This window comes from Rousettus aegyptiacus, unplaced genomic scaffold (assembly GCF_014176215.1).
Source record: "Rousettus aegyptiacus isolate mRouAeg1 unplaced genomic scaffold, mRouAeg1.p scaffold_m13_p_7, whole genome shotgun sequence".
In the NCBI taxonomy this organism is placed as follows: Eukaryota; Metazoa; Chordata; class Mammalia; order Chiroptera; family Pteropodidae; genus Rousettus; species Rousettus aegyptiacus.
The window spans coordinates 75,428,296-75,455,518 of record NW_023416310.1 but is presented as its reverse complement, the minus strand read 5'-3'; the positions used below and the strand labels follow the sequence as shown (position 1 = coordinate 75,455,518).

The window sequence follows — 27,223 nt, the reverse complement described above, 5'->3', positions numbered from 1 at the left end:
AAGGCCTAACCCTGCGCCTCTCCCTCTCACTCGGGGATGGCGTTTGTTCTGGTTTGTTCTGGACCGTCAGCAGGCGAGCAGCCCCTCGGTCTCTCATCAGCCTTGCTGGTAGGGGCTGGGAGGTGTTTGGGTATCGTTTGCTCTGACACCAAAATTGCATGAGGCCTTAGGCCCGTTTAAAATGCTCCCGTGCCAAGGCCGAGGCCACGGCCAAGGACAAGCTGCCTTTGGGTCACAAAACAGAACAACTCTCAGAATCCCTGGAATTCTAGCTCGTCGGAAGACCTCCCTCACAGTGCCTCTGTTTACGTACCTGGGGATCGGCGAAGTGAGCCAGGTGGCTTCTGTGGTGCTTGAATGCATGGGTTTGCGCAGCGTCCGCTGCTGAGCGATTGCTCAGCAAATGTGTATTTTGATTTTGGTTTTCCCCACCTGTAAAGTGGGGTGATGCAACGTGCCTCCTTCTGTGATGAGGACTCAAGGGGGTGAAAGTGCAGAGTAGCTAGCACTGTGGCCGACGTTTGGGAAATAATTCAAGTCACCGATTGCTCCATCAATTGTATTTAGGTGCGTGACATGCCGCAGGGTGCTGAGCGGAAATAGGTAGACAGGGCATGCGCCTCGCTCCCGTCCGTGATATCCGGCCTCCCGTCTGAGGCTGCGGACTAGGTCTGGATTTAATTATCACTGCACTCTTCATGGGCTGTGTGGCCTTGGGCGAGATCCTTAACCTCTCTGAGTTTCTGCCTCCTCATCATATGGGAAATGGGCATGATACTACGGCTCTCCCCGCCAGCCCCCGTGGGGAGGAGTAACCGAAGCCACCATTCCTTGGACCAGGGAGGCAGCAGGAACCCGCTCACAGTGCTTCTCCACGTAGCTTTTGGTGGACATCGCTGGGATGCCTGGCTGGCCCTGGGCTGGGCTTCGAGGAAGATGGAGAAGACCGTCCAGGCTTCGGCTTTGTCCTCAAAGTGTCCCCTGGGAAGGGATGGTGGACACTTTGGGCAACTTTATTCACCACCCTTCCCTACCCTGTCCCTCCCATCCCTGACCTCAACCGGGTTATGTCCTATGACCCAGCGCGTTCCGTGCTGAGGCTCACAGATGCCCAGGAGCTCAGACTCCCGGCCTGGCCCCTGGTCACGCCCACTCGGCCACTCGGTGGCTGTGTGTTGAGCAAATAGCTTGGCCGCTCGTTGTTCACAGGCGCATCCGGAGAGAACCTCGCTCTTGGGGTTGCCTTGAGGGTGGGTTGTGGTCACCTGCGGGGAGGCTTGGCACGGTGCCCGGCTCATGGTGAGGGTTGAGTCAATGTGAGCTGCACTTGCGCGTAGGACTCCGGGGTGTCTGGAGTCTTGCTCGTCTGCCAGCTCCTGATTCCTGGCAGTCGGGCAGCCTGGTGCATCCCGCGGGCCCCGCGGCTCCCGGCACCGACGCGGCACATGGGATGGGTGTTGGGGCAGTGCACGCAGGGAGGGGAGCAGCTCCTCTGGTGCCAGGTGTGGGGCGCAGGGGGTTCAGGACCTGTGCTTACCCTCCCAAATTGAAGGCGCCATGTGTACAGTGATGAAGGGCCTTAAAACCAGGCTCTGGGGCAAGAAGATCTAGCCGGGGAAGGTGCCCCGTTCGAACCTTGAAATAGGAACAAGCTGAGTGAAGACACTGAGTGTGAGTGTGTGTGTGTGTGTGTAACATCCCTACGTGGAGCAAGGAGCATCTCGATATGCTTGGGACTCCGAGCCCGTTGGGGTGCCTGGAGCTTCAAGTTCAGGAATGGCGGTTAAAGGGCTTGTTTATTACCTGGGGGCAGTGCGTGACCACTGTCCCCACACAAGGGCTTTAGGAGAGGGAATTGAAACGGGGGCGGGGAGAGGGGCAAGGGAAAAAAGAAGGGAGCTCGAGTCTTTAGGGGTTTCGCCCCCTCCCCCAGGCCGCCTCCAGGGTTGACTGCCGGTGGCACCCATATTGACGATCTGTATGCAGAAGGCTGATATATGGGGAGAAGGAGCTCCGGTCAGCCGCCTTGGGTGGTAGCTCCCCCGACCTCCGAGCTGATGGCTCAGCCCGGCCAATCAATACATTGATAGCCCTGGGAGCTTAATGGACAGGGTGGGGGTGGGGCAGGGCCTTTTGCAGCCCTGCTCAGCCCTGGCTGCTTGTGTGTGGGGGGTGTGGCAGGGCAGAGGGGAGAAGCCTGGGGCTGGGCTGTGGGCAGGGGCGTTGACCTGAGCCAGGCTCAGGCTCCGGGCTGGGGCTGGGCGTGGCCTCCCTCCCCTCCTTTCTGTCCACTGGGGGAAACTCCGAGGCTCTAAAGCCAGATGTGGGTTCTGACCTTGGCTCTGTCACTTTTTTGTACGGCTCGGGCAAGTCCCCTGGCCTCTCTGTCTTCCTTTGTCCGGGGGACAGTAATCGCCGGACCTGCCCTGGTCCTGTGAGGAGGAAGGAGACGGTGCCTGGTGAGTGCTTAGCTCGGGCCTGGCGCTCAGCGGGTGCCCACTGAGTGGAAGCCAAGGTCAGTCTCTCAACGACAATAACAACCTAACAACCCGTGGAGCCCTGCGGCTGGCAGCAGCTCCTGAGCCTGCGTCCAGGCCGCTCGCTCTCGAGGAAGAGTTTGGGGAGCTGCATTTTGGGGTGTCGAGGGATGCTGACTCTTATCAGGGACCACTCCTGGGCGCGGGGTGCAGGTCTCAGGTTCTAATCCAGAATTTGGGGAAGCTGGGAAAGGCCTCGGCAGGGCCGGCCCTGTGCTGCTGCTGCCGCTGGAGGAGGCAGGAGGCTGTGGAATGTGGCCGGAAGTCTGTGGGCTGCCCCTCCTGGGACCAGGGAGACCCTCCCTTTCTGGGCAGGCTGCCTGGAGACAGGGGCATGGCTTGTATGAGGCCTCAGAGATGGGGACCTGGGTGGAAGGGGGCAGCCTGACTCCATCCTCCTCTCCTGGGTGGGGGGAGTAAGCTCAGGCCTTCAGCCCTGTCACGTGTAAGCCCCCCACCCTAGTCCCTGCCCCCGGCTGTGGCTTGTGGCCAGAACCAGTCGCTGTCCTGAAGAGGGGCAAGGAGGTAGGTGATGGAGAAGGGGAGTGGGAGCTGGCCAGGGGGAAGTGGTGGAGAGCCTGGCTTCTGGACCAAGGGTGAGGTGGATTTGAATCTTGATTCCTTCTCTCAAGAGTCCTGGCTTTGGACGAGAGACGTAACCACTCCGAGCCTCGGTTACCTCCTCTGTCAAATGGGGCCAGTCATCATACCAACTCCTAAGGCCCTCCTGCATCGCATGGAGTTACTGCCCTAAAGTAGCTCTTAGCACAGAGGGTGTGCTCAGTAAGTAGTGCCTGTTTAGAAACTCAAACAAAAGGAAAAAAGTCAAAAAGTCATGGCTCTTTTTCCTGGTAGGCTTCCCTGTGTGATAGGCAGCCATGTTGACAAGGACAGACTGCGGCGGAAGGTGGTGGCTCAGTCCCACTCAGTGCCATGTCCCCGCCTTATGGGCCTTACGGCAGTGGGGGCAGAGTGGACCCTGATGGGTCCTTATTGCCCCTGGGAAATGCCTGGACCAGGGAGCGAGTGTTTCGACCAGAGCCTCAGGGCAGGGAAGGGGCCGGCTGGTTAGTAAGGAGGGACACTGTGATGGGCCACCCCGCTGTGCGAAAGCTGCTTTGACCCAAAAGGCAATCTGTGCGTGTGGGTGAGGGTGTGGGTTGGGAGACCGACAGCCGAGCAACAGAAGTCACCTTCTCCGGCCGGAGGAGACAGACGTGCCTGCGCTGCTGGCCTTGCAGAAGCTTTCAGCCCCTGACGGTCACGCACCTGGAGGAGAATTCCCCCAGCAGAGAGCAGCGGGTTGTTCTGGGGAGACCCGGAAGACAGGCCCCCCCCTTAGGCAGCGAGGCTCAGTGACCCACTGCCCAGCCAGCAGGAAAGGAGGAGGGGACATGTTCCTGTGTTGGCTGCTCCATCTGAGCTCTGCGGGCAAACCCTGGTGCTGTGTGGCCCCAGGAGGTGGCCCGAGGTCCCATCTGTGGAGGGGGCTCTCACTGGTGCCCCGCTCCGTGGGCGGTGGAGGGAATTAGCTGCGGTACCATGTCTAAGGGCTTCTTAGCAGAGTGCCTGGGACGGAGGGAAGTTCAGGACGGATAGCTTTGAACGCCCTCCTTGCTCTCCCTCTGTCGGGCACTCTCCTTGTCTGGGTGGCCTCCAGGTCTCCCTTGTTCTGGGCACAGTCATTTAGTAAACGTTTGCTGACCACATCCTGGGGACAGCTGGAGATCTGGGGATGAACCAGGCAAGCTGGACACTGGGGACGGTAAAGCCGTCCAGAGGCCCTAACACAGTCTGGGGTCAGGGGAAGGGAAGGCCTCCGGGGGAGGCACCTGAGGGCAGGCGTCAGGTGGGCAGAGGGGGCGGGGTGCCCGGGGCGGAGGCCGCAGCCTGTGCAAAGGCCTGGAGCCCCGGATGTCCTGCCCAGGAAGCCCAGCAGCCTCCCCGCCTGTCCAGGACAGACTCTGTTTCCGTGTCAGAGGCCACCCCCGCTACCTCCCTGGGGACCAACGTGGCCACAGAGTGTGGCTTCAATGGTGAAAGCTGGCCAAGATGGATTGTCCCCCCGCCTCCTGGGAAAGGGCCACCGGATAGTCCCTGCTGACCCTGGGTCACCACGCTGCCTCTGTCCAGTGCGCCAGGGAGAAAATCGTTAACGGGAGACTGGCTTCTGGGGCGGGGCAGCCCCCCTCGGGGCCCCGGGGTGAGGAGATTGGTTTGACCTCTGGTCGATAAGGGCTCCTGTGAGCAGGAGGAGAGTCGGAGGACAGGGAAGGGGGCCGGAGGCCTGCCCCTGGGGGAGGGGACAGGGCCAGGCCACCTCGGGAAGTGATTCCAGGAAGGTCGAGGGCCAAGGGTGGGAGGTCTTCAGGGCACAGGCCCACGGCAGGGCCCCAACGGGGACTGGAGTTCTTCCCTCCCTGACCAGCAGGGTGTGAAGTGAGGCGGGTCCCAGGCCTCAGGCGCTGGTGTGGACGGTGACATGGGACTGGCCTCAGGGCGAAGGGCGTGCACGCCCCGGGGGCCGGTGGCCGGGCCCCACCCCACTGGGCCGTGTGCCGCGGAGCCACTGCCTTCGCCGTTCTGAGCCTCGGTTTCTGTGTCTGTGAAATGGGGGTGACGAGCATTGCCACCGAAGTGCCCTGACTGTAGGGACGGGGGTGTGAGCCGCACGGGTCCCCAGGGAGGCTTGTTTGCAGGGCTCCCCGAGAGCCGCTTCGGGGCTGCCGCATCCCCTCTTGGCGGTTACCCCAACGGCGTGCCAGCACTGAGCTGTGACTTCGTATGTTTAATTACAGCACCCACGAGGTGGGTGCCGTTCTCATTGCTCCCATTTTCTAGGTGAGGACACTGAGGCCCGGAGGGTTACTCGCTTGCCTTAGCAAGGGGGTGGCGTGCCCTGGGTCTTGAACCTGGGTCCTGCTGCTGAAGGCTCTGGTGGGGCAGGCGGGGGCCCAGCGAGGCGGGGCTGAAAGCTGGGTTTTGGGGTCACGAGGCCTGGGCTGCCGTTGCCCACTCTACGACCTTGTCCGTTCAGCTCTGGAGCCCCAGCTTCCTCATCTGTAATGTGGGTTCATGCTTTCACCCTGAGGGTGATAGTGAAGGTGTAATCACGTGGTCCAGCCGAGGTGTCCGTGGAGCCCAGGCTGGGGCGGGAGCCCATGTGCAGGACAGCGGCCCTGGGCTGGGCAGGGGGTGTAGCCATGAGGGGAACATGGTCCCTGCCCTTGGGAGCTAACAGCTGAGGGTAAGACAGATGCCCGCACAGCCCTGGGCTCAGCCCTGGGCCGAGTGGGGTCACGCGATCACAGGACCGGGGTCCTATGTGCCTAGCATCGTGTCGGACCTGCGGGCACACGGGTCAAACCCGAAACTCTGTCTGGGCTTCAAGAATTGTTCAGCTTTATGGTTAAGCTGGGATGGGACAGGCGCACCATTAGCAGGGCATGGAAAAACCGAACTTCACGCCAAACGGAACGACAGGATCTTTTCGATGTTCGTGTGTTCATTTGTTTATTCATTCGATAAATGTTTGTGTTTCTCCTGTTCCGCGTGCTGGGGATACAGCCGCACAGGACAGGGACAGCGCCAGCTTTCCCAGTGCTGCTGGTCGAGTCGGGGGTGGGGGGCGCCGGAAAACAACCAAACAAACAAACAGGAAATGGAGGTTATGTCGGGTCGATAAAGGTTAGAAAGAAAAACCAAGCCTGGCTGAGCGATGGGAAGTGGGGTGGGGGCTGCCTTGGAAGAGCAGGGGAGGAAGGCCTGTCTCAGGAGGCGACACTTGAGCGAGACCCGGATAACGCAGAGGGGCCGGCATGCGGGGCTCCGGGAAGGAGCAAAGAGGCTGGGGGGGGGGGCAGTGCAAAGGCCCCGAGGCCAACGCGCGCCCTGTGGCAGTGGGAAGGAGCCCTCAGAGGTGAGGGCGGAAAAGCCGCTGGGGGCTCCTCTTGCAGGGTCCTGAGGCCGTGGCGGGGGCCTTTATCTCAATGCGAGGCAAGCCCTGGAGAGTGTGGAGGGAAGGGTCACCTGAGGTGACGGGGTTTGGTGGAGGACAGACGCCCGGGGGCAGGAGTGGGAGCCGGAGGCCGGGGTGGCGATTTGTCCCCTGTGAGCGGATGAGTTCGGAGAAGGCGCTCCGGCAGGTGTGGTCAGACAGGAGGGAAAGCTCCGGGGACACAGGACATTTCGATGGGAGGTGCAAAGCGAAGGCCGGAGATGTGGACAAGTGCCCGGTGGTGCGGGCGAGCACAGGGATCCTCGGGGCGTGGAGGGGGGTCCCCTTAGCATCAGCTCCCAGGGGAGAGGTGACAGCAGACTCTGGCCCATTCATTCCCAGGGCGAGACTAGCCAGCCCTCCCTCCTTCGCAGCCAGGGACTCGACCCGCAGTGACATTCGCCCACCCCTCTCCCGTCTCAGTATCTGTCTGGGGACTTCCCCCCAGCTTGCTCGCTTTACCCTGGGGTGTAGTGAGAGCAGGGGCTCTGTGCTGCTGCTTTGCTGGGAAGGAAACTGAGGCAGAACAAACTATGTGCCCCAGGTCACAAGAAAGCTCTGCCCCCCACTTCGTGCTTTAATTTGGGGCCGTGGTGGAAAGAGAGCACATTTTGTTGTCAGAAAGACTGAGGCCTGATTCTTATCTTCGCCACTTCCTGGCTGGGCTGGGTGGGCCCCCTGGGGCGCCGCTCCTCACCTGTCTGAGCCAGGTGTGGGGACAGGGCAATGAAGACTGCATGCTGAGGCCTGGCCCAGAGCCAGTGCAGAGGGGGGCCCTGGCTCTGCGTGGGGAATGTGGCTTTGGCACCCCGGGGACCCAGGACTTTCTGCGGGGCTCACTGTCGCCCCTTTCCCTGCCCAGGTGCTGGCGGCCGAGGAGAACGTGGACTTCCGCATCCATGTGGAGAACCAGACGCGGGCTCGGGACGATGTGAGCCGTAAGCAGCTGCGGCTGTACCAGCTCTACAGCCGGACCAGCGGGAAGCACATCCAGGTCCTGGGCCGCCGGATCAGCGCCCGTGGCGAGGACGGCGACAAGTATGGTAGGAGCCGGTGCCCTCCCCCCACCACGGCGCACACACGGCCCGGCCCCAGGAGCACAGGCTCAGACCCCAGCTCTGCCACGCCCTGGCCGTGTGACCTTGCACCTGACTCTGGGCCTTCCTGGGCCTCGGTTTCCCCATCTGTGGAGCGGGGATGCAGCCGTGCACCCCAGAGAGCCCTGTTGGGAGTACCAACTGAGGACGCGAATGAAAATGCCCCTCAATGGCCATTGTCGAGGCTGTCGGTGGCTTGCTTGGGGACAGCCAAAAGCAGGTGGCTGTTCCCCATGGCATTGCTTTACCAGACCCAGGTTTAGACATTCGGGGTGCGGGGGGTGGGCGGATTAGCATGTGAGTGTGTTTACACGTGCGCGAGCATGTTGTGCGTGTGAACGTTTGTGCACCTATGAGGCGTGGGGCTGCGCCTTGGGCCACAGCCCCTCTGACCTGCCCTTGACCCTGGCATTGCCCAGCCCTCCCCCGGGGTGTCTGGGAACCATCACCTGCCACTGTAAAGGGGCCGGGAGGAGTTGGACACCTGACTCCCTCCTTTCCCCTCGCCCCAGCCCACAAAGACCCTCAGCAGCGAGCAAAGCAGACAGGACCCCGCCTTCCCAGAGCTTGGAGGGGGTCTGGGGACGAAGCTGAGCGAATGCCGACCCGCCTCCAGCATTCCTGCCTCCTAGGCCAGGTTCTGGGAGGTATCCGAGGCCCCAGCCTTGGGCCGGGGGCGGGAAAGGGGGGCGTCCGGGGGTGGCGGTGGGTGGCCAGGGCTCGGGGCTGGGGCCCGGTCCCGCCTGTGTGCTGCGCGCCTGCCCATTGCAGTCAAGACGTGACAACAAGACAAATAATTTCTTGGACCTTTTATCTTGGACACCATTTATTTTCCCTCAGCCCCAGGGCAGGACTGACCTCGTGGTAGGGCCCGAGCGTGGCAGCTGCACTGTCACGGGGGGCTGGGCCACCCCGGCTCCGCTGCTCCCGGCCAGCTGCCTCCCCCCCCTGCTCCCCGCTTTCTCTCCTCCTCACTGAGCCTGCCGCTGCTCCTTTCATCCGGGCCCCTCTCGCTCTCGAGCCCTTCTCCCTCCTTTCCGGCTCTCACCCCTCCCCCTTTTGTTTCTGTGTCTCTCTGTGTCTGCCGCCTCCCCACCATCTCCGTCCCTCTTTCTGCTTCCGTCCCTGGACCACGGCTCTCTGTCCCTTGTCCCCACCTCTCCCAGGCCCTCCGCTGGCCGCCTCTCTGGGGCCTCCATCCCTCAGTGCCTCCCCCACCCCGGACGTCTGGCTGTGCTGGGCGACCCAGCTGGTGCTTTTCCCTGGGATCTGCTGTCCAGTTGCTGCCAGGGAAGGGGCAGCTGGCCGGCCGGGGCAGGAGGGAGGTGCCCTCCCGGGGAGTCCCCGGAGCTCTCGCTGGCCCCTCCAGGCTGGGAGAGGACAGGGGGGTCAGACTCTGGTCTGGACCATCTGTCCACACCCTGAGACGGGAGGCAGGAGCTCAGGGGGGACAGCAGCCTGGGCGCGTGGCGGGCTCCTCACTCCAGAAGCCGCCGGCCCTCTTGTTTCCTCTGCCTGAACTAGAGACTCGGGGGACTCTCACCTGCTGTGTGACCTCAGGCAAAGCCTTTGCCTTCTCTGGGCCTCGGTTTCCCTTCTGGACAGTACCGAGTTGGACTGGAGCAGCACCTGTTAAACAGTAGGGTGTGTGGGGGGTACCAAGGACTCTGGTTGAAATGCCAACTTTGATTGGTGGGTCTGGGCGAGGTCTGAGCTCGGCACTTCTAATGAGCATCCAGGAGGTCCTGATGATGTCCACCTTCAGTGGCCAGGGACCAGCCCACCTCCGCTTCTCTTTCAGCTCCACGAACTCTAGATTTCATAATTTTCTCTCAGGGAATATGCTTATCACTCCTCCAGCCCCCCAACACCCCGGGCGGCACGGGGCCTTGCTGGAGCGCAGGCCGCTCCATTTAAATGTCGCATTAGAAACGCAGATGTGGGGATGGGACCCCATCTGTGAGCCCTGACAGAGCAAGTCAGACAATGGAACCAACTGAGGCTTCCAATCTAGATAATCAATACAAATATTATTGGGAGGGTGATTTATGTGGCCGAGCCAGGCTGGGAGGAATGGGCTGCGTTAGGGGCCTGCCCGGCCCGTGGGGGAGGGGAGGCCAGCGCTCCCGGGTTAGGGGCTGCAGGATGGTCCAGGACCCTGCTCCCTCTTTCTCAGGGCTTGGTCCCGCTGATCGAATGATGGCGTCTGAGACTCGTATCTGTACAGTGTGGACGAGTCTGACAATTTCAGCAAACACCAAGTGTAAACAGAATTCTTACAAACAAACTCCTGAAATCCGGAATCCCCATGAACGCTCAGAACCTCAGATTCCGAGGCATCCTAGGGTCCGTGGCGGGCGTGAGGTGAGGGCCAGCTCTGTCTGGTGCCCTCACCCGGAGCCCTGGGCCCGCGTTACAGCAGCGAGCGGTCTGCAGAGATGCCGGGGGGCTTCCGCACCACGCCGTTCTGCGAGAGGGTCTCCCCGCGGCTCCCTGAAGCTTTCCAGAGCACTCCGAGGGCCCCGCGGGTGGGCTGCCCTGAGAATGAGGGGCTTTCTTAGCTTTGGGCTGGGCTCCGGAGGGAGAGGCATGCTGGCTGGAGGCTCAGGTAGTGGGACACTCTGCGGGCCGGGGCCGGGGGGGCGGGTCACCTGGGATTACGGCTGTAGCCCCTTCCCTTCCGGCCCTCGTTTCTGGTCACCTCTGTCCTACAGGCACTGGACCGGGAAGCAGGGCACCTGGGTTCCAGTGGCAGCTCTGCCCCTGGGCAGCCCGCACAGCTCGGGGCAAGCTTGTCTGCCTCAGTCTCTCCGTCCGCTAAGGAGGATGCGACGGGCCCGCTTCACCCCCCTCCTGTGCCTGTAGACCCACGTGCAGGCGGCAGGGAGCACGACTGCGGGCGACTGGGCTCGAGTCTTAGGAGAGGACAGCCTGGGGCCAGCCGAGCCTGTGCTCCGGGCGGGTAGGGGCCCCGGCATCGGGGCTGGTAGTATGGGGTGTGGTGGGGGACAACTCTGCTTGTACAAGCCTTGTGCTTGGGTACTTGAGAAAAAAAGCAATTTAAAAACCCCAGGTTTTGCAATAGGCCAGCCTCCCAGGATGGGTAGTGCCCGAAAGGACAGTCCTCACGCAGGCCGCCTGAGGGTTGTGTCTGCCAGGGAGGTGGTCTTTTTAGGGGCTCGGCATGTAGGCTCAGGAGTCAGCTGGGATTTGAATCTCAGCTCCACCACTTGCCAGCTGGGGACCTTGGGTCCGAGTGAGCCTTCTGATTCTGTTTCCTCTTCCGTAAAGCGGGGTCACTGAAATGAGACAATATCTTAACGCCAAAGATTCTGCCGTTAAAGCAAGAATATTAATAACGACAACCCGAGGCCATCAATGTTGGGTGGGGGCACACGGGTGCCTGTCATGGGCTCAGGCCGAAGTCCCCCCTCTCAGGAGCTGGCTCCTGGGGCTTCCAGGAGGGACCCTGCCTCCTGGCATGTTTACTGCAGGTAGAAGAGGCTCTTTCCTGATCCCGGGCAAGCGGGGTCGGGCCGGCCACGCTCTGGCCGCTCTCTCAGGCCAGACTGAGGAGGGTCCTTGGACCCTCTTGTCGGGCGTGGTCCTCTTAGTTCGTTCTGGGGTCCCTCACTCATTCCATACAGAATTACTGAGCACTGGGGACACAGCGCCGAGTAAGACACACCTGATCCCAGCCCTCAAGGGGCCCCGCTCCTTCCTAGGGGCTGACGCAGAGTAGGGAGAGCCGAGGCCCCCAACTTGCTGTGTGAGCATGCGCCTTTCCCACCCACCCCCCACTCCCCTCCCCCATGCCTGGGTGTCCTCACCATTCGTGGCGGTGGGGTGGGTGGCGCGGGGCGTGGAGTGAGCACTCCCAGCTTCCTAGAGCTCAGCATCCGCGAGTCTGTGGTTCGAGCGGTGCCTCCACTGCCCTGGGTCATGGGGAGTCAGCCTGCCCTGCTGGGCGGCCTTCCTGAGACCCCCGCGCACCCGGGCTCTCTGAGAATGTGAGCTTCCTGAAAGCAGTGAACCTTCTGCATGTCCCCGTGCCCAGGACAAGTCCCCCGCCCCCAAAGGTTGCTGGAGGAGTGAAGAAAACAATTATGGGGAAACGTAAAGCATAATTACGGGCCAACTGGTGCGGCTTCCACGGGGAGGTATGCGGGGTGTGCCTAGGCTTTTGTTGAGTCGGCGATGAGAGAGGGAGGGGGCCCTCCAGCCCCCATGTTCCTCATTCTGGTACCTGCTGGAGGGCGGTTTGAGCAAGGCGCAATGCCCCCTGGACTGGCCGGGACAGCCGAAGCAGCAGAGAACCCCCCTGCTCTCTGGGTTTGACCCCCAGAGTCCGTGCCCCATAAAGCAGTCCAGATGTGAGCCTGTGTCCCTCGGCTCCCACGGGCTCTCTTCTCACGTAGAATGAAATCCAGGTCTGGCCGGCTTGGCTCCCGATGGCCACTCCAACCTCAGGCCCCGTCCTCGCACACTCCGCTCCAGCCCAGTGGCCTTCCTGCTGTCCCTCCAACACACCACGCAGGTCCCCAGCTGACGGCCTTGGCGTGGGCTGTCCCCTCGACCCGAGGACGCTCTTCTCCCAGATATCTTCGCGGCTTCTGTTCCGCTGCCCCCTTAGCAGAGAACCCCCGTCTCTGTCCCCACACGGGCGTGTTTCTCTTCCCGACACATCACTAATTGCTGGTCCGGGTTGCGCATTTCGTTCTTTGCTGTCCGTCTCTCCCGTGACAAGGCACACTGCTCGTCTGTTTTGTTCCCTGCTGCGTGCCCAGAGCCAACATAAATGGGCTCCACATACGCTTGAGTCAGCGAATGCACGGATGACCCAGGTGTGGTCCGGGACAGGACATCGCTCCCCCGGGGACACCGTAGGTCCTTCTGCGCCCCTCCGCCCTCCTCTTATCAAGCAAGCAGCAGCCTCGCCCAGGGCTTCCCCCGGCTGGCAAGGGGCATTTATGTCTCGGTCTAAAGCCCCTGCCCTCTGAGCTCATGTCCGGCCACTTTCGACCCCCGTGGGGAATGGCCACCCACACCTCATTGACTCTACGGCTGAAATGGCCACACCGGAGCTACAGCCAAGATTAAATATAGCTCCTGATCAATCCTATCGATTCTTTCCCTTTTCCTTTCTGGCAAGCGCACGTGGCCTGCCAGCCTCCTTGGGGACTTTGAGAGAAGGGGAACCGGACACCTTTGGAGAAAGGCCATAGTGTGTGTGTGTGTGCGTGTGTGTGCGTGTGTGTGTATGTGTGTGTGTGTGTGTGACTAGCGAGGCTGAAACACCCCCAGAAAGGGTTCCTTCTCCCCTACCCCACCTCCCTCCCTTCCTCTCGCCCCATCCACCTTCAGGGGGAGGAAGGGAGTACTGTGACCTCCCAGCGCCTTTGTGGCAAGGACATGTCCTCGCCTGGACAATGGCCAGCAGCACTGTCAGCACTGCAGCCGTAGGGGCCAGCAGGCCGCCGGCCGCCCCGCCCCGGGCCCCGGCCTCGGGGGCTCTGCCCAGCCTCTCGTTGGCTCCCCGCCCCAGTGCACTCAGAGGTCTTGGGGGCTGGGGGGAGAAACCCGTTCTCCAGCTCTGTGTCCGTGGCTCCATCGCTCTGGGCGCTGCCTCCCGTGTCCCGCTGGTCCCCTGGCTGCTGGTCTGTGTCTTTCCCTGCTGTTGGCCCCCCTTCAAACCAGCATCTTCAAAGCGAGGCCCTGGATCGCCCCGCCCCCGGGAGGCCCCCCCCCCCCCCCGGGCAGTCACGCTGGAATCAGCCAGGCACGGATCCGTCACTGCCACCTCTCTGTGCTCCGCCACCTCTGGCCTGCCGCCTGTCTGTCCCACTCTGTCCACCTGTCTGAACCTCGGCCTGCCTCAGACTAGCTCTGGGGATGCTCCGCCTGTGTGACTCTGGCAAGGAAGTTAACTGCTCCGTGCCTCAGTTTCTTCATCTGTAAAAATGGGCGTAATAGCGCCTGCCCGTGAGGAGCTAGTAAGACATCCCACACTCAGGCTCTAAGCACAGTGCCTCTTCGAGGGTAAATGCTCAAATAAGTATTAGCTATTGTTTTTTAAATTATTATTGTTGCTTCACACATTTAAGAGAAGTGTGGGGGTCGGGGGCAGGAAGACAGTGTGTGTTTCTTTTAGAAAGGGCTTTCTAGCTAGTTCCTATTTTCTTCTTCCACCCTCTTCTCTGGATGCCGGAGAAGGAACAGGTTGTTTGAGCTCCTGTGGGCAGGCTGTGTGCTGGCCCTGGTGAGGCTGGCTCTGTGGGCTTTCCGTCGAGGGGAGCTGGATTGTGGGGTCCCCCACCTTATACTCACTTCCCTTTGGGTTCACGCAGCCTTTTCTTCTCTCGGCAAGATCTGAAGCCATTTCCGCTGTTCTGGCTGTGGTTTGAGCCTTGCATGCTCCCAAAGGCCCCTCGTCTCCCATCATCATCAGCTCGAAGGTGTCTTCCTCAGAGTGAGCCAGGGACCCCTCCTCGGTCAAGGTCGTTTAGAAGTGGACTCAGGAGGGATGCGCCCCGGCCTTTGGCTCTGCAGGCTTCTCCGTCCACAGACCTCTGCCCCAGGAAAGTGAGGTCAAAGCGAAGACCTTCCCTGCCTGCCTTCTGTGTCTGCTCATTTGCCGCCCCCAGGGGAGGGACTGGTGGAGGGGAGAGTTGTCGCCAGGGAGGCTGAGACTAAGGCTTCCGGGTGAGCCGGCCTGGGTGTGAATCCCGCGGTCTGGGTGTGAATCCCGCCTGGGCTTTAGCCCTGCGTGACCTTGGGCTTCAGTGTGCTCGCCTGTAAAATGGGAGTACTGATTACCGATCATATTTCTGTCCTCATGGGATCGTCGTCAGGGTTAAGTGAGATCATGCGCATCAGGTAGTTAGAACAGTGCCCAGCACGTCATACGCTCTAAATAAACGTAAGTTACTGATACTTCCCAGGGGAGCAGGACTCAAAGAGGCCTCGGAGGTCACCTAGTCCTGGCCTGGAGAGGGACGGGGTTTTTCCCCGCTGTTACACAGCAAATCAGACTATGTGCTAGTGACTCTGAGGCTGGGGATGGGTGGCCGGGAGCTCGGAGTTCTGGGAAGCGGCAGGGGAGACACTGGGGGGACACGGGGTGGCCAAGGGCACTGACTCCAGGGGAATCAGAGATCTGGTTCAAACTTCGGCCCTTGGGGTACCCTCGGGCAAGTCCCTTCACCTCCCTGAATCTCGTTTTCTTTAACTCCGAAGTAGCGTTATTCACACCTCCCTCACAAGGCCGTTTATGCCTTTAGTGAAATTTACTGATCCATCATTTACCGCGAGCCCGGTGTGGGCTAGCGCTGGACATCGCGCTGGTGAATGAGACAGGTCAGGCCCTGTCCTCGTGGAGCTCACCTCCCAGCGAACAGAGACAGACAATAAAAAAGATAGCAAAGAAGACAATTTGGAGAAGAGCTCCGAGGACGATGGAGTAGGGGATGGGGGGAGCTGGACAGCAGAGGGTGGTGTGGCATTGGACAGCGTGGCCAGGGAGGGCCTCTCTGAGAAGGTGGCATCTAAGGGGCAGCCTAGGAGATAAGAAGCCACTGGCTCAAGCTCTGGGCAAAGCAGTCTCCAGGGAGCAGCAGTAGCAAGTGCAAAGGCCCCGAGGCACGCGTGTGCTTGGTGTGCTAGAAAGGAACGGCAAGGAGGCTGCTCGGCTGGAGGGCTGCGGGCGAGGGCAGCAGGTGGGGACAGTCAGCAGGCGCCAGCCAGATTACGTGTCCCCGATGGGCCTTCAGAAAGAGCCTGGGTTTTCGATGAGTCGGAGAACCCCAGGAGGCTCGCAGCGGGGAAGAGAGCTAATTAATTTTATATTTTTAAAGAATCTCTCCGGCTGATGCGTAAAGGGGAGACTGGTGAGGAGCAAGAGGGGCAGAGGGAGGAGGCTGTGGAGTCATGAGGACTGGAAGGGACGCCAGGGTGGCGAGGAGGCCTGACAAGGAGGGGAGCGAGGGAATGTCATCACCTCCTCCTGTCTGGCCTGGTAGCGGCCTTGAAAACAGACTTGAGCGGAGATGAGGTGTCTAGCTCCGAGCTGCATCTTGGGGGCTTGGGGCTTGGATCGCGGGGGTGGGGGGGCAGCATGATGCTGAGGGCCAGGCAGGCTCGGGGTGGGAAGGGGGGAGCCTGGGTGGGTGGGGTCTCCCTCTCCCTCCCTCTCTCTCTCTCTCTCTCTCTCTTTCTCTTCTGAGAACTGCTGCTGCTATTACTCCCCAGTGACTTTACATAATTCTGGCCCGGCTCCCTCCTCATTACGTCATGTGCTGAGTGGAGTCTAGGTCACTCCACGGCTTGCTGCGGTCGGGGGAGAACAGACTTCTGGCTCCCCCCAGCATGGCGGTGGGCGCAGACCCTCCCCATGCTGGGGTGTGGGCGGCCAGGCTTGTGGGGGTGGAAGCGCGGTCCAGCCCCAGCCCCAGGCTCCTTGGACGGCTCAGGCAAAGGCTTGAGCTGCGGTGGGCTGCGCCTGATGGGCGGTGGAGGGTTCTGCTCTGAGCCACGTGTCTTCCCGGGGCTGGGGGTCCTCCCCTGGACCTCAGGCCCCGCAGAAAGAGGCAGGCGACTCCTGAGGGCTGCTTCTCTGAACCTCAGTTTCCTATGCTGTTAAAAGGGGATTGAGACATCCAAGCTTGCAGGGACATGTGACTTCCGTGGGCTCACGGGGGAGCAAGATCGGGTGTGCAGTAGGAGCCATTCTGAGGGCAGAGGCCGGGGCACGTGCTGGGGGGCGGCGCAGACGGGGCAGTGTCCCCTCAGAATCACTTGGGGTTGCCTGGGCTTTAGCCCCGTGGCCTCTCCTCTTAACTACACTCTCATCCGTACCCCTGTCCTAGACCCTGTCCCCAGTCTCAGAGAGAATCAGAATAGGGTCGAGCTCCCACCCCTTGCAAAGATAAGAAAACCCAAGGCTCACAGCGGGGTGTGGAGGTCCCACAGCCCAGGATGGCAATGCCAGAAATGGAATCAGACCCCGTAAGTCCCAGCCCAAGGCCTTTCTGAGGCGTAGGGTGCGTGCCACCCCAGAGAGTGCCGAGGGAGTTCTCCACCTTTGCCCTTTTACACAAACCTGGTTTTTTCCCACCATGCTTTTTTTTTGGGGGGGGGGGTGTTGAGGGCAGGGGGAGAGGAACAGTTTGGTTTTGCGGTTATTAGGAAACTTGAACAACAGGGACCATGTCTCCCTTCCCAGCCCTCGAGAATAGGCGCTAGGCCCTTTCCAGCATCATTCTATGGATTGCCCCATTTTACAGGTGAGGAAACTGAGGCCCAAGGTCATACAGTTGGCAAGCGCGGCCAGGGGTTCAGAGCCGGATATGGGCATCCCGGGGCTCTCACCTTTCCCTGACACATGCTGACTTCTTCAGAAGCTCCCGGGATCGGAGACCCCCCACCCCCGACCCCCACAACCTCGTCCCGGTGGGGCCTGAGCTATGAGGGGAGGCGGAGAGCAAGTCCCAGAGCGGCCAGGCGGTTTGGCCCTGGGTTCCCAGGGAGCGTTATAGGGCGTCTGGATTAAGGAGCGCAGTGAGGATGGAGGGCTCGTAACCCCGATGTCATTGTCGGTTACTATTCCTGACTCGGTGTTTACTAGGGATGGGGGAAGGTGGAGGGAAGAATGCGCCCTCCCCCTTGTTTCTAGAATTACTAAATTCTTGTTAGATCTTTAAATTTTATGTAAATTCTTCTTTTTTTCCCTTGGAAAGGTGGGGTATCATATTTTAATTAGTAGTGGTGTCAAAGGAGGGCTAGATTAATTATTGGAAATCCTGCATTCCAGATGGTTTTAATTTTCACAGCAGGGCACCAGGGTATATATTTTTAAATTTTTTTATTAAAATCATACCTAGTGTATTTTAGGGGCACTGAGGTCCGCTCTTTGTGGCTCCAAGGATACTGTATTTAGGGCTATGATTTTTGTTATGGAGAAGCAAGTCCCTTGTCACTGAAATTAAAATTTTGTGGGTGAGGGAGGGGCAGGTGCTGAGAAGCAAAGGGTCAGGGATGGGAGGGTGAGAATGGGGGGGGGGTGTCATAGGCAAAGAAGGCAGGGGTGGGGGAGGGAGGACCAGGCACGGGGATGCAGGACCAGAGAGGAGAGCGAGCTCAGAGCCTGTGCATGGCTGACCAAAGTCTCACAGCACCCGACTAGGGGAGGAAATATGAACTGGCAGAGGGAGAGGGAGAGGTCTGGACGTAGCCTGCCCTGAACAAGGGACAGTGACCCTTTGGCCATTTGATGTCCGCGTTCGGTGAGGGCTTTTGGGGATCAGCTCTAGACACCCCCATCCTGAGGGTGGAAGGGTGGTTGAGAGTGAGGTGTCCTTACCCAGGACCAGGGAATATTGGGTCTTGATCGGGAACTCTGGGTTCTTGGGAGTTAGTTACCTTTCAGTCTTGGTGACTTTAAGTGAGGAAAGTGGGGGTCCTGAGCCTCCCCTCCCAGGGCCTCGCCCACTGCAGGTGGCAGAGGTGTGGAGGAGGGAGGGGACACCGGTTGGGGCCACACTTGTTTGCCCTGGAGTGAGAGGCTCTGCCCTAAATTCCAGAGGAAGTGTCTTGCCATCCCCCATGGCAGGCTGTGTGCATGTGCGTGTACGTGTGTAAGCAAGCTTCTGCCTGTCTGTCCCCTTACTCCAGAGACTGTTGTGTGGCTGTCTGTCCTGCTTTGGGGAAAGGAGCTGAGGGGCTAGGGGAAGGCGGGCAACGAGGGAGGAGAAGGACGCCCTGGTATTTTAGCCGCAAGGGGCAGAGTTCCCCTCTGACTGAAGCCACTGGGTCCCAAGTAAAGTCCAGAGAAGCTGGCTATGGGGAACATTTGGTGACAGCCCCCCTCTCTGATAGGACCTGTAAGAGGCCTCCCCCATGCCTGATTTGGGGGCTCTGGGGGCCTGGGGACAGGGTCAGGCATCACATCGCAAAGCTTTTAGGCCAAGCCATTGCCCTGGTAAAAAAGCATGTCTTGTTCTCCTTCTGCCTTTCGAAGCCCAGCTCCTAGTGGAAACAGACACCTTCGGTAGTCAAGTCCGGATCAAGGGCAAGGAGACGGAGTTCTACCTGTGCATGAACCGGAAAGGCAAGCTCGTGGGGAAGGTGAGTCCTGGTCAGGAATTCTGGGGAACTGGGGTGGGTCCCCCCGCAGCTCTGGGTATCTGGAGCAGTGTGAGCATTTGTGGGTGATTCCCACTGTAATCTCTTCCTTTCTCCCCATTCTTCTCTGCCCTCTGCGCCCCACCCCCTCACCGCCCCCCACAGCCTGCCAGGCAGGGGGACCAGAGGCTGTGACTTTGGAGAGAATGCAGGGCCCTGATCGCTCCTGGTGGATGTGAGCTCTGGCTGGCTCGGGAGTGGGGGACCCCTCGGGAAGGAGGGGCTCTGGGGCTCGGGCCTGCGTGTACCTGATGTCTGGGAACGGGGAACCAGCTGGCGGAGGGCTGGGCTGCGCGTTGTTTTAACAATCGCCAGGCGCTTACAGCACCGAGCTGCAGCCGGAACCCGGCAGCCTCGTCAGCGCCGGCCTCACGGTTCTAGCGTTTCAGGAAGATTTTATTACTTTGGAACGGGCAAGAGAGCTGCATGTAACAAATTAGGGCGGGGGCGGGGTGTGCCAGGGGCGCTCAGCCTCCACCGATGCTGCTCCTCGGCGCCTCCCCCCTCCCCTCCCCCCCCTTTACCCGGGTGTGTTTGTGTGTTTGTGAAGTTCGCACACTCTCTTCCTTCGAGTGTTCCAGGGGAAGGCGGCAGGTCTGGGCTGGGGGGAGCCTGCATCGCCTTCCCTCTGCAGGGACCCTCCTCGCCCCAAGTCGATGGAGGCGGGGTGGAGGGGTGGGGGGGCTTAGCTGGACAGGCGGAGTGGGAGTGGGGGGGGAGAGGAGACCCAGATTCCAAGGAGGCCAGTGTCTCCTGCTGCTGGCTACATTCGTTGTACCTTGTTGGGGACAGGTAATGACCTCAGTCCTGGGTAAGCCATGTTTTTGGTTTCCTGAACTGGCCAACTCTTATCCCTCTTCCAGGCCGCTGTACACTGGGGAGAATGTAACAAACAGGCCAGGCGCCTGAGCCAGGGTATTGTTACTTGTTACTTACTAACAATGAGAGTGCTACTAGCCTCTGTTAACTGAGCACCTACACTCTGCCAGGCACTGAGCAAAATGCTCCCAAATAATCCCTGGGCTGGGGGGGGGGGGCGTTGGCAGCACGACCATCCCCATTTCACAGGGGGGAAGCTGAGGCGGGGCCACTCCCAGGCACTTGTCCCAGGTCGCGCGCTAGAGCTGGGCGGGATGCAAAGCCCGATTTAGAAGGCAGAGATTCCAGCCGCGCTGCCCACACCAACTGCAGCTTCTCAAAGAGCAAAATAATAGTAATTGCGTAGCGGGATGACGGGTGGTTTTCATTAGTGATTCACTTTCCGCGGCGGGCGCGGGGTCTGGGGCCGGGGCGGCGGCGGGCGGCGGCGGGCGCGGGTCCCCTGGCCTGGCCGTGCGTTTCCGCGGCGGGCGCTTTGTTCTCCTGCCCGGCCGGGTCGCCTCCCAGGCCCGACCTGCTCGCAGGGAGTCGCAGTGAGTCGCAGGCTCGGCCTCTTTTTCCTGTTCGAAGGGGCAGCGCGCGGCCGCCGGCCGTGCCGGTGCGCGCGCGCCCCGCCCTCCGGGCTGCTGCGCGGTTCCCGGCATCGTGACCCCAGGAGAGCCGTCTTGGGGTCAAAAGAGCACCCCCGTCCCCTCGGGCCGCTCCCCGCCGTCGTCGGCTGCCCAGAGCCTGCCGGCTGGCCGCTGAGTCACCGCTTCCACAGGAGCCGGCTCCGATTTCCTGCCCCTCGCCCTCTCTGCCATCATTAATACTGGGGACGGTTCAGCTGGCCGCGAGGAGAGGCTTGGCGCAGCCCGGGGCGCCCTCCCCCTCGCTGTGGCTCCCCCAATCATCCCCTTGCAGGCCTCTGTCTTCTGGCCTGGGGAGCTTCCAGGGCACCCCCAAATCCACCTGTCCCGATTTTGCCCAGGTGGGTCCCCTTCTTGGCCTCCGCCAGCCCAGTGCCTCTCACTCTGTCTGGCTCCTGCTGCTGGAAGCCGTGTGTCCTTGGGCTGCTGTTCTGTCACGGACACCCTGGCCAGTCAAGCCCTAGGTGCTGGATCACCTTCCTTCCCTGACTCCTGCCCCAGCTGCCTTAGGGAGTGAGTCCCCAGCCTCAGGCTCCGCTCCAGGCCTGTCCCCACTGCCCACCCTCCACTTCTAAATCACAAAAGGGATCCCCTCTCTCCCGCGCTCCACCCCCGGCTCAGCTGAGAACCAGACCCTGGGTCCTCGCCACCTACCAGGGAAAGGCCACACTCCTTGAGAGAGGCCCTCTGGCCTCACGGCCCTGCCACCAGCCCTCACCTTCCTGATGCCTGCCAGCCTCTGCTCTGTACGTGCTGTACCCTCCGCCGGGACTGCCCGTCCCTCGTCCACCTGACCCGAGGCCTGGCTCATCCTTCAACAGCCTCTAGCTTTCCTGACCGCCCCGGGACCCCCCCAGGCCCCTCACACAGCCCTCCGATCCCAGGCTGCTCTCCTGGCTTGTCCCTGGCTGTCTTTGGGCCTACGCCAATGGGAGCCTCCCGAGGGCAGATTCTGGATCCTTCTATCCTTGCTCTGTGTATCTGTCCGAAGGGCTGCCTGAGCACCAAAGCAATAGAAACATGATTCTTGCCTTCCAAAGGATTGACTCTTACGCTACAGCCAGAATCATCCACATCGGTCCGGGGAGTCAGCGTGCCCCGACCTTGCTGAGCCTCAATGTCCTCAGCTGTAAAATGGGGGTGATAACGCTGGCACATAGAGACACTTACATGTTAGTTCCCTTCCCCTTGGAAGCCAGGTCACTCCGTCACTCCTTCCCCTGCGGGGACCCTTGGCCTGGGCGGTGTAGGCTCTAGACCCTTTGGAGTGGCTCAACAGGACAGCTTTCTCGAGTGATCTCGACCAGCCTTGCATATTGATGGCCACCGCTGGGCACATCGCTTAGCCCCTGACAGAGCCTGTTCAGATGCCCCAGGCCCTTGGCATTGCTACTCTCTCTGCTGCACTGGACCAACCATGTGGCAAAGCCGTGCCCTGAGCCCCTGCCCACTCAGGCAGCCCCTCTTCTTGCCTCCTCACTGTACCCCACATCCATCTGGCCCAGGAGGCGGTATTTCCTCTCATTCCTTAAATAGTTGAGTGAGGAGCACTAGGCACTAGGCATTTTCCCCCATCTCTGGAGATTGAACACAGATTTTTTTTTTTCTCATCTCCCTCTTGTGTGATCACTGGTGAGTCCTCTTTGGGGCAGCAGAGGGCCCCAGAATCTTTTGGGGCAGGGGGCTTCCTTGCCCACCACCACATCTTTGACTGGAAGACTCTAAAACCCGGCTCAAAATGCCTTAAGCAAAACCAGAAAATTTTTGGCCCGTATAACTAAAAATGTCCAGGGGTCATTCTAGTTTCAAGTGATGTCATCAGGATTCAGGCTTCACATCAAGCAGACGGAACAGGATTCTAGTTTGGGCCCCACGCCCAGCTCCCCAGCTCTCTAAGTAAATCCAGACGTGAATGCATGCGTGTGCCCAGCACTGTGCTGGCTCTTGCACGTCCAAGTCTTTGCTTCGTGCCGATGTGGCTGTGTCGGCCTGGGGAGGCGTGGTGTTTTGATTGGCAGCACCCGCTCCGCCGTACCCTTTCTCCTTGTGGGTGTGTCGGGAACTGGACAGAGGAGAAGCGAGCTGCAGGGGCAAATGCGGGTTCAAATCCTGGTCCTGCCACTTACAAGCTCTGTGACTTCTTGCCTCTTTGAACTCTGGTTTTTGTTGTTTTTTTTTCTACCAGGTAGAGTTTACCTCAGTGAGTTACGAGGATTAAATGAAATAATGGATGTGGAAATGTCTTGCCTGAGGTTGGCAATAAATGCGGAATGAACGAAGGAATGGATGAGCAGGGAGACCAAGCGTGCCGCAGAGTCCCAGGGCTCTGCTTGCTCTGTCTCCTGCTCAGTGTGTCCCCCCGAGGGGCCTCTCCCAGCTCGTGACTGTGTCTGGGACATTAGTAAGGGGTCCAGGATGCAGAGTCTGTTTTCTTTTAGAGGAAAACTCTTTCCTGTGTCATCCCTACCATTTCTCTCTTAGGAGAACCTGTGTCCATTCAACCACAAATGCTCTGGGCACCCTTATTTTTGGCAAAGGCTGGGGTGAGCCTGAGAGCAACTGAGAAGCAGTCCCCACCTCCTGACACTCTTGGGCTGATGAGGAGGCAGGCAAGAGGGAAGGAAGGTCGGGTGCCAGGAGGGTCCAGGAGATGGAATGTGTGAGTCCAATAAAGTTGGTACTTGAACGGAAGAGGAGGAAATGCCCAGGGAGATAGATGGCAGTCAGTGAAGGCTTCCTGGAGGAGGCAGTTACTGAACTGAGCCTTGAACCATAAAAGCAGTTTTCCAGGCAGGTATTCTAGGGTGGGGAAACAGCATGGTGTGGCCTTCGTTCCATTTTCCCTGACTATTTCATCAAGACTGGCCAAAGGACCTGGCCTCAGGTTGGATAGGCAGCTTCCAGAATTATCCATGGGTGCCCAGAGCCCACTCCCCTGTACCCGCCTCGCACATATGCTCTGGCTTCCCTTACTGCTCACCTCGCCCGCACTGTGCTGTGCGTACGTCTCCCAGCCCCTCTCCGCTGCCTGCTTCGCAGCCTCCTCAAAAGATCGCATCCTCCAGAGAACGTTTCCTTGCCCTGCCTGTCCCTTTCTGCAAAGTTCAGCACTTTGTCTGCAGAGCCCGAGCTTGCCCTCCGCTCAAAGGTGAAGGTTCCTGGAAGCTCCAGCCCGTTTTCCACTTCAAACAAAAGGCTGGAACTCGCACCTCAGTCTCCACGCACGCACGGCCAGACCGCTGGGCTTCCAACTTGGCGGGGCATCCGTCCGTAACCAGGAGTGGGCCCGGCCTGTATCTGGAGATGTTAGTTGGAAACTCCGATGCTGCTAATTCTGGCCTTCCAACTGTGTGTGTTTCTCACTCTTCCACATGGAGCGATTCGGCTGTCTCAGGGAGGAGATTCAAAGCCTGCCTGCCACCACCTTTTGTCCAGATCAGATTCGAGGAAGGAAGCCAAACCATCTGAACTACCTGGTCTTCAGAAATAATTCAGCAAGTTCCTACAGTGTGCCCGGCTCACTTATAAATGTCATTCCTCAAAACATTCCTATGACGCAGGGGCCATTGTCCCTGTTTGGTAAAGGCAAAGAATTCTGAGTTTTAGAGAGTGGAATAAACTAACCTGAGGTGACACCAGAAGTGTCAGAGTTGACTCAGCTTCTGAGTGGTGATCTCGTGCTCCTTGCCTGGCGTAATGTCCCGGGGAGTTCACGCAGCTGCTGCGGAACCCCAGATCTCCAACCCGAGGGCACAGCCTTTGCAGTTCGGCCATGCTCAAACTCTTATTCTGGGAGGGCCCCACCCGTCTTGACAGCAAACATTAAAAAATGTGCCACATGCCACATTAAATGTAATTTACTTTTAAGTACATCACAGTGGCAGTTGAGTCGACTTCATGTCCAGTTTTGTGCACCTCTGTCGGGCCACCTTTCTGTTATAAGTGACAGAACACACTCTCAACTGGTTTGAAGGAAATGGGATATTACTGGCCCACGTAACTGTGAGCTAAGTGGAGTTTCGGATGCAGGTCAGTCCAGAAGCTCAAGGATGGGACCAGGACTTGGTTTCTCTTATGCTCTTGCTCTTGGCTTTGCTTCCTCCGTGCGGGCTTTGTCAGACAGCATCTCTCCTCATGGTGGTTAAATGGCTGCCTTCACCCGGGCCTTACGTGTTCCCCAGGTTTGAGTCAGCCTATGTTTTGGGGCAACACTTATTCAAGAGTCTTGAGGAACAAGGATGGGATGGCTCAGGCCAGGTGTCCAGCTCTGCACTGATCACAGGAAACAGTGCTTTGATTGGCTAGATCTGGCATCACTCATACAAGTGTCTTGGAGAACACTGATTGGATGGCTCAGGCCACTGTGTCCAGCCCTGCACCAATCACAGGAAACAATGTTCTGATTGGCTAGATCTGGGTATCTTGTTCTGCTAGAGGCGAGGTAGAAGCCCCTGGCTACTGGGTGGAGAGTGGGGAAGGGATGGATTTCTGAATAAGAGGGGTCTGTTACCTAGCTGAGGGATGGGAAAGGATACAGGGGTCCATAGGAAAAGTTCACGGAAGTGAAATTGCTGAGGCCACAGTCTGGATCAGGTCCTCTCTACTCCTGGGCCACCTGCCCATAAAGCCCCACCCTCCTGACCCCACTCTGCCCCCCCCCCAATAGCTGTGGCCCTCACAGCCGCCCTTCCCCTTCTCACCTCCTTCTCTTCTCCCCCACCCGCAGCCTGATGGCACCAGTAAGGAGTGTGTGTTCATCGAGAAGGTCCTGGAGAACAACTACACGGCCCTGATGTCGGCCAAGTACTCCGGCTGGTACGTGGGCTTCACCAAGAAGGGGCGGCCGAGGAAGGGCCCCAAGACCCGGGAGAACCAGCAGGACGTGCACTTCATGAAGCGCTATCCCAAGGGGCAGGCAGAGCTGCAGAAGCCCTTCAAGTACACCACAGTGACCAAGAGGTCCCGGCGGATCCGCCCCACGCACCCCGGCTAGGCGACCGCCTGCAGCCCCCCGAGGTGGCCCCGGCCCACACTCACACTCACAGAGAACTGCATTAGAGGAATATTTTTACATGAAAAATAAGGAAGAGGCTCTATTTTTGTACATTGTGTTTAAAAGAAGACAAAAACTGAACCAAAACTCTGGGGGGAGGGGGAGTGAGGAGGATTTTACCATTGACTTGAAACCCCCTGTGACAAATGACTCACCCAGAGGGGCTGTGGCCAACACGTAGGTGCTTGCCCCTCTAGGAACAGACAACCTTAAACTTGTCCCCAGAGGAGGACTTGAATGAGGAAAACGACACTCTGAGAAACCAAAGTCCTTTTTCCCAAAGGTTCTGAAAGCAAGAGAAGAAAAAAGAAAAAAAAAAAAAAGAAAGAAAAGAAAAAAAGACAAAAAAAAAAAAAAGAGAAAGTAGCACCCGCCCCACCGTCACCCCCAACAACCACCCCCCAACCCTCTTTCCCAATCCCCCGTCCCTGTCCCAAACTCCAACAAAAATCGCTCTCTGGTTTGCAGTCATTTATTTATTGTCCGCTGCAAGCTGTCCCAAGACACCGCGCAGGGAAGGCGTGCCCCTCAGAATTCTCGGCGCCTCGACCTCCGACGACAGACGGCCTCGTCCAATCATGGTGACCCTGCATTGCTCGCAGTTCTGGAGGATGCTGCTATCGACCTTCCGTGACTCACGTGACCTAGCACACCAATGATAAGGGAATATTTTAAAACCAGCTATATTATATATATTATATATATATAAGCTATTTATTTCACCTCTCTGTATATTGCAGTTTCATGAACCAAGTATTACTGCCTCAACCATTAAAAACAATCGACAAATTATTTAAAAAACCACGCGGCATGGAGTGGTGGTCGGGGGCGGGGTGGCCCCTCACTGTTTCCTCCTCCTTCTTCTTCTGTGGTCTTTGCACTGAGAACTGGGGCCTTGCTCATTCACTCACCAATTCACTGGACGTCTGCTACCTGCTGTCCTGCAGGCCCTGAGGATGCAGCCCTAAATAAAGAGGATGGAAATTCTCGCCTTCAGAGAGATTACATTCTAATGAGTCATTGACTCGATGATTGACTCAGGGCTACGGTCACATACGTGTATTCTCACATACAAGTACTTAGCATCTCTTACGTGCCAAGGCTCCTTTCAAGGCACTGGGGGTTTTATCAAAGAACATAAGAAAAAACACATCCAGCCTGCAGAGAACTTGACTTACAGTTATTCACTGCTTCATTCATTGGTTTATTGATGGAGCCACCCATTCGACAAATATTTCCTAAGCCCTTACTAAGTGCCAGGTACTCTTTTGGGTACTGGGAATTCATCAAAGAACAAAGCATACAAAAAAAAAAAAAAAAAAAAAAAAAAAAACCAGGCCTCATGGAGCTTGCAGTCCAGGGGTTACCGATTGAGTCTCCCATGGAGTCTGCCTCTGGCTTTCCCAGGCACAAGCTGAACACGGCAGAGGTAACCCCCACTCTCCTCCATCAGGTGGACAAGTCAGAGGGCCCAGGTCAGGTGGGGACCTGGTGTTTCCTCGGATTCTCAAGAGTGAGAGCACGTGTATGGGACTGTATGTCCGAGTCAATCATCCGATCGACGACTCAGACTAATCTCTCCGCAGGCGAGGATTTCCATCTGCTGGAGCCTGTCTGGGCGCCCCGACTTCCAGGGCCCTTTCTTCTATGTCTTCTTCCCCAGGGCCGCCCCAGGGTGTTGGGAGAGGCCGGTTAGCAGATTGGGCAGAAGGTTGACCGAGGTGGAAGGAGTCTGGCTGTCAGTGAAAATTCCCCCTGCCAAGGCTGGCCAGGAGCGGTTTACCCATGAGGCTCTGTGCAGAGGGGAGGGGACAGGGGCAGGTGGACAGGGGCAGGGGCGCCTTCTCTACAGA

The 27,223-nt window shown here is 59.1% G+C and overlaps 1 protein-coding gene across 1 annotated transcript in view; it reads left to right on the top strand.

Annotated features, from left to right (window-relative positions):
- The window catches only part of FGF18 (fibroblast growth factor 18), a 31,192-nt gene extending 5,529 nt beyond the window's left edge, over positions 1-25,663 (top strand). Inside the window, exons 3-5 of the mRNA XM_016145087.2 lie at positions 7,397-7,577; positions 18,646-18,752; positions 25,044-25,663. Of these exons, the coding sequence (XP_016000573.1) occupies positions 7,397-7,577; positions 18,646-18,752; positions 25,044-25,310 (555 nt within the window). The 3' untranslated portion in view covers positions 25,311-25,663. The remainder of the gene's footprint in view (positions 1-7,396; positions 7,578-18,645; positions 18,753-25,043) is intronic.
- Positions 25,664-27,223: the final 1,560 nt, after the last annotated feature.